The 8,915-nt window shown below is 49.8% G+C and overlaps 1 protein-coding gene across 1 annotated transcript; it reads left to right on the top strand.

Moving 5' to 3' along the window:
* Nucleotides 1-2,916: 2,916 nt before the first annotated feature.
* On the top strand, nucleotides 2,917-8,659 carry LOC132815535 (late histone H2B.L4-like). The gene is made up of 2 exons (XM_060824541.1): nucleotides 2,917-3,185; nucleotides 8,379-8,659. Exons 1-2 carry the CDS (start codon nucleotides 3,063-3,065, stop codon nucleotides 8,613-8,615), a joined length of 360 nt encoding a protein of 119 aa, XP_060680524.1. The 5' UTR covers nucleotides 2,917-3,062; the 3' UTR covers nucleotides 8,616-8,659.
* Nucleotides 8,660-8,915: the final 256 nt, after the last annotated feature.

Raw genomic sequence — 8,915 nt, 5'->3', positions numbered from 1 at the left:
CACCCATACCCCTACATTTACCCCTTACCTAACACTACGGGCAATTTAGCATGGCCAATTCACCTGACCCGCACATCTTTGGACTGTGGGAGGAAACCGGAGCACCCGGAGGAAACCCACGCAGACACGGGGAGAACGTGCAAACTCCACACAGTCTGTTGCCTGAGTCGGGAATTGAACCCAGGTCTCAGGTGCTGTGAGGCAGCAGTGCTAACCACTGTGCCACCGTGCTGCCCGTGATCTCCAGCTTTATTTTTTTGTTCACAGCAGAGATTCCAGCATCTGCAGGAATTTGAGCCTGGATATTGGCTAGACCTGGCTGTGTTTGAACACAGTCTGCCTCAGTGTCTGAGGACTCACGAATGGTGCTGAACATTGTGCAGTCATCGGTGACCATCCCCACCTCTGACCTCACGATGGAGGGAAGGTCATTGATGACGCAGCTGAAGACGGTTGGGCCTGGGACACTCCCCTGAGGGACTCCTGCAGGAAGGTCCTGGAGCTGAGATGACTGACCTTCAGCACCACCTTCCTATGTACCAGGTATGACCTGAACCAGGAGAAAGTGAGGACTGCAGATGCTGGAGATCAGAGCTGAGAAATGTGTTGCTGGAAAAGCGCAGCAGGTCAGGCAGCATCCAAGGAGCAGGAAATTCGACGTTTCGGGCATAAGCCCTTCATCAGGAATGACCTGAACCAGGTTTGCCAGGGATCCTTGATGCCTCACCCAGTTGAATGTAGCCTCGATGTCGAGGGCGGTCTGACTTTCAGTATGTAATGTGGATAAGGTTCTCTGGTGTCTCTATATCTCCCATGTGACCTTTGAGAGTCTGCACAGATTACTAACGGGGAAATCTAGTTTCACAAACTGGTCGGAGTTTTTTGAAGAGAAGGTAATGTTATTGATGTGGCATTTATTGATCTCCAGGACGTGTCTGATACTCAGGGACACCACCCCCTTGTGAGGGTGGTTAAGGTCGTGGTGTAGAAGGGACAGGAGCAACGTGGATTCACAATGGGCCGAATGGTAATCAGCCAAGAGTCAGGGTGAGTGGGTGTTGTTCAGGTTGCTGGGGGGGTTTGCAGAGGAGCCCCGTGAGGGTGGGATCAGGATCCCTGCTTTTCCTGATTATATAATAACGATCGGGATCTTGGAGGACAGGGCGCAGTGCCCACGTTTGCAGGAACTAGATTCGGCAAAATTGGAAACAGTGCAGAGGATTCCAGAGGGTGGGGGTGGGGGGGGGAGGGGGGGGGAAGGGGGATTCCAGAGGGTGAGGTGGGGGGGTGGAGGGGGATTCCAGAGGGTGAGGTGGGGGGTGGGTGAGGGGGATTCCAGAGGGTGAGGTGGGGGGGTGGGTGAGGGGGATTCCAGAGGGTGAGGTGGGTGGAGGGGGATTCCAGAGGGTGAGGTGGGGGGGTGGGTGAGGGGATTCCAGAGGGTGAGGTGGGGGTTGGAGGGGGATTCCAGAGGATGAGGTGGGGGGGTGGGTGAGGGGGATTCCAGAGGGTGAGGTGGGTGGAGGGGGATTCCAGAGGGTGAGGTGGGTGGGTGGATGGAGGGGGGTGGGGAGCAGAGCAGTGGGAGGGGATTGATTTGCTGGCAGTATACAGCAAGGAGCAAACGGAGGTCACTTGGCCCCTTGAGTCAGTCTGTCATTGAGTGAAACCATCAGTCCGTGTTGTAATTCCCATATTCCCGTGTACACCGAGTAACTCTAGGTCCTCCTGCTGAGCAAAACTCTATCCATCTCTACCTTTATATATTCACTGACCCTTCCCTCAGCACCTTCAGAGGCAGAGAGTTCCCAAGTCACACAAGATCGAGAGAAACAAATTCTCCTCATTTCTGTCCTGAGTGGGTGAGCCCCACTTTTAATACAGTGCCCCCTTGGTCTGGGCTGACCCACACGGGCCATCGAGTGATTCCAGCTCAGGGAAAGGCCTGTCCTAGTTACGGCAAACATTAATCTAACCCTGTCTCCCAGCACCTCGCCCCTGGCTTCTGACCTCTGTGTTCATCTCAACAGATCAAGAGTTAAACTCCCTCTACACTGTCCCCCATCAAACACTCCCAGGACAGGGACAGCACAGGGTTAGATACAGAGTAAAGCTTCCTCTACACTGTCCCCCATCAAACACTCCCAGGACAGGGACAGCACGGGGTTAGATACAGAGTAAAGCTTCCTCTACACTGTCCCCCATCAAACACTCCCAGGACAGGGACAGCACAGGGTTAGATACAGAGTAAAGCTCCCTCTACACTGTTCCCCATCAAACACCCCCAGGATAGGAACAGCTTGGGGTTAGATACAGAGTAAAGCTCTCTCTACACTGTCCCCATCAAACACTCCCAGGACAGGGACAGAACGGGGTTAGATATAGGGTAAAGCTCCCTGTACACTATTTCTCATCAAACACTACCAGGGACAGGGACAGCACGGGGTTTGATACAGAGTAAAGCTCCCTCTACACTGTCCCCATCAAACACCCCCAGGACAGGGACAGCACGGGGTTAGATACAGAGTAAAGCTCCCTGTACACTACTTCCCATCAAACACTCCCAGGACAGGGACAGCACGGGGTTTGATACAGAGTAAAGCTCCCTCTACACTGTCCCCCATCAAACACTCCCAGGACAGGGACAGCACGGGGTTTGATACAGAGTAAAGCTCCCTCCATGTCTACAGACTATCCCCGGTGTGTGATTTGAGGTTAAATGGTGTGTGTTAAAGATGGGCTTTCTGCCCGGGTAATGGGTTCCCAGTGAGCAGCAGGTCTGAGGCAGGTTTGTCTGAACGAGTGTATTACAGTTTGCCTTTATTGATCTGTTCTGGCCAAGTTGTGAAGAGCTGAGCTTTGATTAATGAGGAGGAAGCTTTTCAGTGTGACACCTGATTGGGAAGCGATCGGATTGGGTTAGAGAGAATTGGACCATTCCTTAATGAGCAGTAACTGCTGGAGCCATGATTTAAAGTGTTGAGTGAGGGCTCAGTTCTCTCAGTCTGATTGGAGAGAGTTGCTGAGGAAGGGTAGTGGGGAGGGTTGGCTGTTTGAACACGATGAATGAATCTGTGAAGAAGCAAGCTCCCAAAGCACTGGCAGCAGCTGAGAAAAAACACAGCAAGCGTAAACTGAAGCGGAAGGAGAGTTACTCTGTTTATATCTACAAGGTCCTCAAACAGGTAATGGCCATGCTCTCTCTCCACCTGGCAACAAATCCTCCATCTTTATTCTTCTAGCTGTGCTCTAAGCTTTATTTAATAACTGCTCTGATAATTCTCCCTGCTCCTGCATGGTGTTTGTGTTCAGTTCCTGGGTGGCCTGGTCCCTGACTCTCTCTCCTGCCTGTGAAGGTAATATTAACCTCTGGGTTTTTGCTGTCTCTGACCTGACCCAGGGCCTTGCCTGAAGGATGCTGAACCAGGTGGGTGTTTGCAATTGGTGTTGCTGAGGTTTAGATTTTAATGTCTGTCTGATTTTTCTCCAGGTGTTTAGTTTAGATTACTTAGTGTGGAGACAACAGGCCCTTCGGCCCAACAAGTCCATACTGACCTCCTGAACAGTAATCCACCCAGACCTATTCCCCTACACTTACCCCCTTCACCTAACACTATGGGTAATTTAGCACGGCCAATCCACCCTAACCTGTGCACTTTTTGGACTGTGGGAGGAAACTGGAGCACCCAGAGGAAACCCACACAGACACGGGTTCAAACCCCACCACAACATTCTTCCCCAAGTTCCCTGAGCCTCTGGATTACTGTCCAGTAACATTCCATGACACCATCTCCTTCACCTTGGAGTAAAACTGCATTTGACTGTCACCCAGGGGCTGCTCCCTGGCCACACTTTAGGGTCCCTAGCCCACCCACCCTACAGTGAAGGTGGAGCTGCACAGTGTGGACTTTCAAGTCAGTCTGTTCAGATGTTGGCTACTGCTACAGCAGGTGGGGCTCCAACCAGGGCTGCCCCTTCCAGAGGGTGGGACGCTACACTTAACTCTTGTTCCTCAATGACTCATTGAGGCCTGATCAACTCCAAGGGTTTGCTGGTTTGAAACAATGTCTGAGTTTTAAAGCAGACCTCCTCACAGAGGGAGACAGTGAGGTCTGCAGATGCTGGGGATCAGAGTCAAGGATGTGTTGCTGGAAAAGCACAGCAGGTCAGGCAGCATCTGAGGAGCAGGACAATTGATGTTTTGGGCATAATCCCTTAATCTTGAATTAAACAGACTGTTGACTTGTGCAGTTCTGTATTCCCACATGGAAGTCTTAAGGTGAACCCCCTTTAAAAATAAGGTATGCTCCCACTGCCCTCTGAGGGTACTCAGGGCTAGGCCAGCAGTTACTGCCCATGACCCTGAAGAGCTAGCAATGGCCCTCTGGGCTGAATGGCCTGGCAGTAAGTGCAGCCTGAGGATGGAGTGCAAGCTCCAGCTGCTGAGGTTTGATAGACAGGGCCCCTTTCAGAGCCAGGGGTCCCTTTGACTGCTACCATACCTGGTGTACTCCTCCCTGGGCAATGGGATTGGAACAGGAGGGTGGGAGGGGTGTTAGACCCTACCCTGGCAGGGGCCAGGAACATCAGTCTGTACCCTGTCTGGGGCAGGGCTGGGGGTTAGTCAGGAGCAGGAGCTGAACAAGAGCCTGTTTTGAGGGGATGGGAGGTGACGTGAAGTAACAGATGCTTTCTGAGCTACAAGGGTTTCAGAATGTGTACTAAATGTCTGAAGCTCCATGACCCTGAACATGTGGTGTAGATAAGGTAAGATTTTTCTGTGCTTGTAAGTGGGCGATTGGTCAAAATTTTAAACTCAAGTTAAGAAAGCTATTATATAGATAAAGATTAAAAATGGCAGGAGATCTCAGACCCGTGTTATGTTCCTCTTACTCAACGTGGAAGTTCTGGGACGTGGCTGATGTCCCTGGCTCCTTCACGTGGAGGAAGCATGTCCAGCTGCAGCTCTTGTTAGACCGCATGACAGCTCTGGAGCTGCAGATACACTCACTTTGGAGCACCCGTGACGCTGAGGTGGTCACTAACTACTTTTAGTGAATTGGTCACATCACAGATTAGGATTGCTGAGGGAGAAATAGAATGGGTGACCAAAAGGCAGAGAAAGAGCAGGAATGCAGTGCTGGTGTCCCCTGCAGTCATCTCCCCCCAAAACAGGTGTACCGCTTTGGACGCTGTTGGGTAGATGGCTCACCAGGGGAAGGCAGCAATAGCCAGGTTCATGGCACCATGACTGGCTCTGCTGTACAGAAGGGCAGGAAACAGTGGAAGGGCTATAGTCATAGAGGATTCAATTGTAATGGGAGTAGATAGGTGGTTCTGTAGATAAAAATGAGACTCCCTAAGGGAATGTTGCCTCCTAGGTGCGTGGGTCAGGGATGTTTCTGATTCGCTGCAGAACGTTCTCAAGGGGAGGGTGAACAGCAGTTGTCATGATGCATATAGGCACTAATGATAAAGGTTAAAAACAGGATGAGGTCCTACAAGCAGAAGTTTGGGATTTAGGAGCTAAGTTTTTTTTTGAAAAGTAGGAGCTCAGAGTTAGTAACCTCAGGATTGTTACCGGTGCCCCGTGGTAGTCGGAGTAGAACTGAAACAATAGGCAGGATGAATGTGTGGTTTGTGAGATGGTACAGAAAGGAGGCATTCAAATGTTTGGGACATTGCGACCAGTTCTGGGGAGGTGGGACTAATACAAATTGGATGGTCTACTCCTGGGCCTTACTGGAATTAACATCCTTGGCAGTACTTTTTCTAACGTTGTTAGGAGGGTTTAAACTAATGTGGCAGGGGGTTGGGAACCAAATGAGGTGGTTAGTGGACAGTAAGGAGGTAGAAACTAAAGCCTGTAAGGAACTAGATCATGAAGTCCACGTGACTAAGGGGGAAGATTAGGCAGGGAGATGAAGGGCTTTTGCCTGAAACGTCACTCTGCTCCTCTGCTGACTGACCTGCTGCGCTTTTCCAGCACCACACTTTGACTCTGATCTCCAGCATCTGCAGTCCTCACTTTTCTCCCTATGTAATATGTAAACGATTATTGTAGGAGCAACAGGATGCTGGTGATGGGAGATTTTACTTTTCCCAACATTGACTGGGATTCACTTGGTGTTAGAGGTCTGGATGGAGCAGAATTTGTAAGGAGCATCCAGGAGGGTTCAGGGATAATGTTTGATTACTACAGTCAAGTCCACAAGGAGGGAGGAAGTGTTGGATATTCTAAAAGGCATTAAGGTGGACAAGTCCCCAGGTCTGGATTGATCTATCCCAGGTTAGAGGGAAGTGAGTGGAAATAGCTGGGGCCTTAACAGATATCTTTGCATGATCCTTGAACATGGTGAGGTCCCAGAGGACTGGAGAATTTCTAATGTTGTCCCCTTGTTTAAGAAGGGTAGCAGGGATGATCCAGGTAATTATAGACTGGCAAGCCTGACATCAGTGGTAGGGAAGCTGCTGGAGAAAATACTGAGTGATACGATCTATTCCCATTTGGAAGAAAATGGGCTGATCAGTGACAAGCAACATGGTTTTATGCAGGGACGGTTATATCTTACCAACTTAATAGAATTCTTTGAGGAAGTGACAAAGTTGATTGAGGGAAGGTCTATAGATGTCATGTACATGGACTTCAGTAAGATGTTTGATAAAGTTCCCCACAGTAGGCTGATGGAGAAAGTGAAGTTGCATGGGGTGCAGGGTATACTAGCTGGATGGATAAAGAACTGTCTGTGCAGCAACAGACAGAGTAGTCGTGGAAGTGAGTTTCCCAACATAGAGACCTGTGCCCAGTGTTCCACAGGGATCCGTGCTGGGACCACTGTTGTTTGTGATATACATAAATGATCTGGAGGGAGGTATAGGTGGTCTGATTAGCAAGTTTGCAGATGACACTAAGATTGGTGAAGTAGCAGATAGTGAAGGGGTCTGTCAAAATACAGCAGAATATAGTGAGATTGGAGAGTTGGGCAGAGAAATGGCAGATGGAGCTCAATCCAGGCAAATGCGAGATGATACATTTTTGAAGATCCGATTCAAGAGCAAACTATAAGGTACATGGAAAAGCCGTGGGGAAAATTGATGTACAGAGAGATCTGGGTGTTCTTGTCCGTTGACCTGCGTTGCCACCTTCAGGGAACAATGGAGTGGTCAAGAAAGCATACAGCATGCTTTCCTTCGTCAGACAGGGTATGGAGTACAAGAGTTGGCAAGTCATCTTACAGTTGTATAAGACTTTGGTTTGGCCACATTTGGAATACTGCGTACAGTTCTGATCGCCACATTACCAAAAGGATGTGGATACTCTGGAGAGGTTCACCAGGATGCTGCCTTGTATGGAGGGTGCTCTCTATGGAAGAGGTTGAGTAGATTAGGATTATTTTCACTAGAAAGATGGAAGTTTGGGGTGGGGGGGGGGAGGAGGGTGTCCTGATTTGAGGTCTACAAAACCACAAGATATTGACTGGAATGTTTTTTCCAGAGTTGGGGAGGGGGTCTCCATTACTAGGGGGTCATGAGCTCAAGGTGAGACTTGTGGAAAGTTCTTCCTGTGGTGGGTGCCTGGAACATGTTGCCAGTGGATGTGATTGAAGTGGGCACAGTTGCATTTTAAGGCCTACCTGAACAGGCAGGGAGCAGAGGGGTACAGACCCTTAAATAGGTGACTGGTTTAGATGGGGAACTGGATCAGTGCAGGCTTGGAGGGCCAAAGGGCCTGTTCTGTCACTTTCTTCGTTCTCTATGAGCAGGCAGACTGCATTCTGAACTCAATGTGCATTAGTTTCTCAACCCCATGAGACATATCAGCCATGATTGAATGGTGAAGCAGACTAGATGGGCTGAATGGCCTAATTTCTGCTCCTATGTCTTGTAGTGTCATCAGGTAAAGGCTCAGTGCAGACACTGTTTAAGGCTATTCGGTCCATCTAGTCTGCTGTGCCATTTAACGAAATCCTGGTCAATCTGACCATGGAGTTGAAATTTGTCACTTTCCCTAAACCTTTGATTCCATAACATTTTAAAAAGCCTGTTGTGTACTGATCCCTCCAAGAGGGCTGAGGCTGGGGTAATAATTTCACAGGCCCACTACACTGAGGGAAATCTTCACTTAATGTGCAACCCCTTATTCTGAGATTGGCCACCATGTTGGAGACTCTCTCTCAAACCAGGAAACTAACTCCCCATCCACCCTCTGTCCTTGAGAATCTTCTTTTGTGGGAGGGAGGGTGGGTTGAGCTTTCTAGGAAAGAGAATTCTGGGAGGGATTCTGCAGTGGTGGTGTGGGCCTGGAGTGGGAGGACCTGAGGAGGGTGTGGGACTGGGTTGGGATGTGTTCTGATCCTGGCCTCTTGCTGCGTTTTCAGGTTCACCCGGACACTGGGATCTCCAGTAAAGCCATGAGCATTATGAACTCCTTTGTGAACGATGTGTTCGAGCGCATCGCAACCGAAGCTTCGAGACTGACCCAGTACAACAAGAGAAGTACCATCACCAGCCGTGAGGTTCAGACTGCAGTCCGCCTGCTCCTCCCGGGGGAACTGGCCAAACACGCGGTGTCGGAGGGTACGAAGGCTGTCACCAAATACACCAGCACTAAATAGAACCAGAGCAAAGGGGGGCTTGGCCCCATCAAACACTGGATTGTTTCCCCAACCTGCTCAGTAAAAGTTACTCATCAGCAAATGGCCTGTGTGCAGTGTCTGACAGTGAGGGGAGGGGTGGTGGATTAATGATTAATCTTCAGGTGTTCTGTGCCCAGGATGGTCCTTAAGAAGATGACTTGCTGTGGTTTGTTGGGGTGGGAGACCCTTCACTGAGATGGATTACAGATAAGGCTCTCCTAACACACAAGGCTGCTCCTTTTCCCATTTGCAGAAGGTTTGATTTGGGATGTGAAGGTG

This window comes from Hemiscyllium ocellatum, chromosome 4, assembly GCF_020745735.1.
Source record: "Hemiscyllium ocellatum isolate sHemOce1 chromosome 4, sHemOce1.pat.X.cur, whole genome shotgun sequence".
In the NCBI taxonomy this organism is placed as follows: Eukaryota; Metazoa; Chordata; class Chondrichthyes; order Orectolobiformes; family Hemiscylliidae; genus Hemiscyllium; species Hemiscyllium ocellatum.
Note: the sequence above shows the minus strand (reverse complement) of the source record. Positions and strands in the feature narration are given on the sequence as shown.

What these genes read in the sequence shown, in the direction of transcription:
- LOC132815535 (XM_060824541.1), top strand. Translation starts at nt 3,063, where the DNA reads ATGAATGAATCTGTGAAGAAGCAAGCTCCCAAAGCACTGGCAGCAGCT. An exon ending in TCTACAAGGTCCTCAAACAG is followed by an intron (nt 3,186 to 8,378) that starts GTAATGGCCATG and finishes CTGCGTTTTCAG; the next exon opens with GTTCACCCGGACACTGGGAT.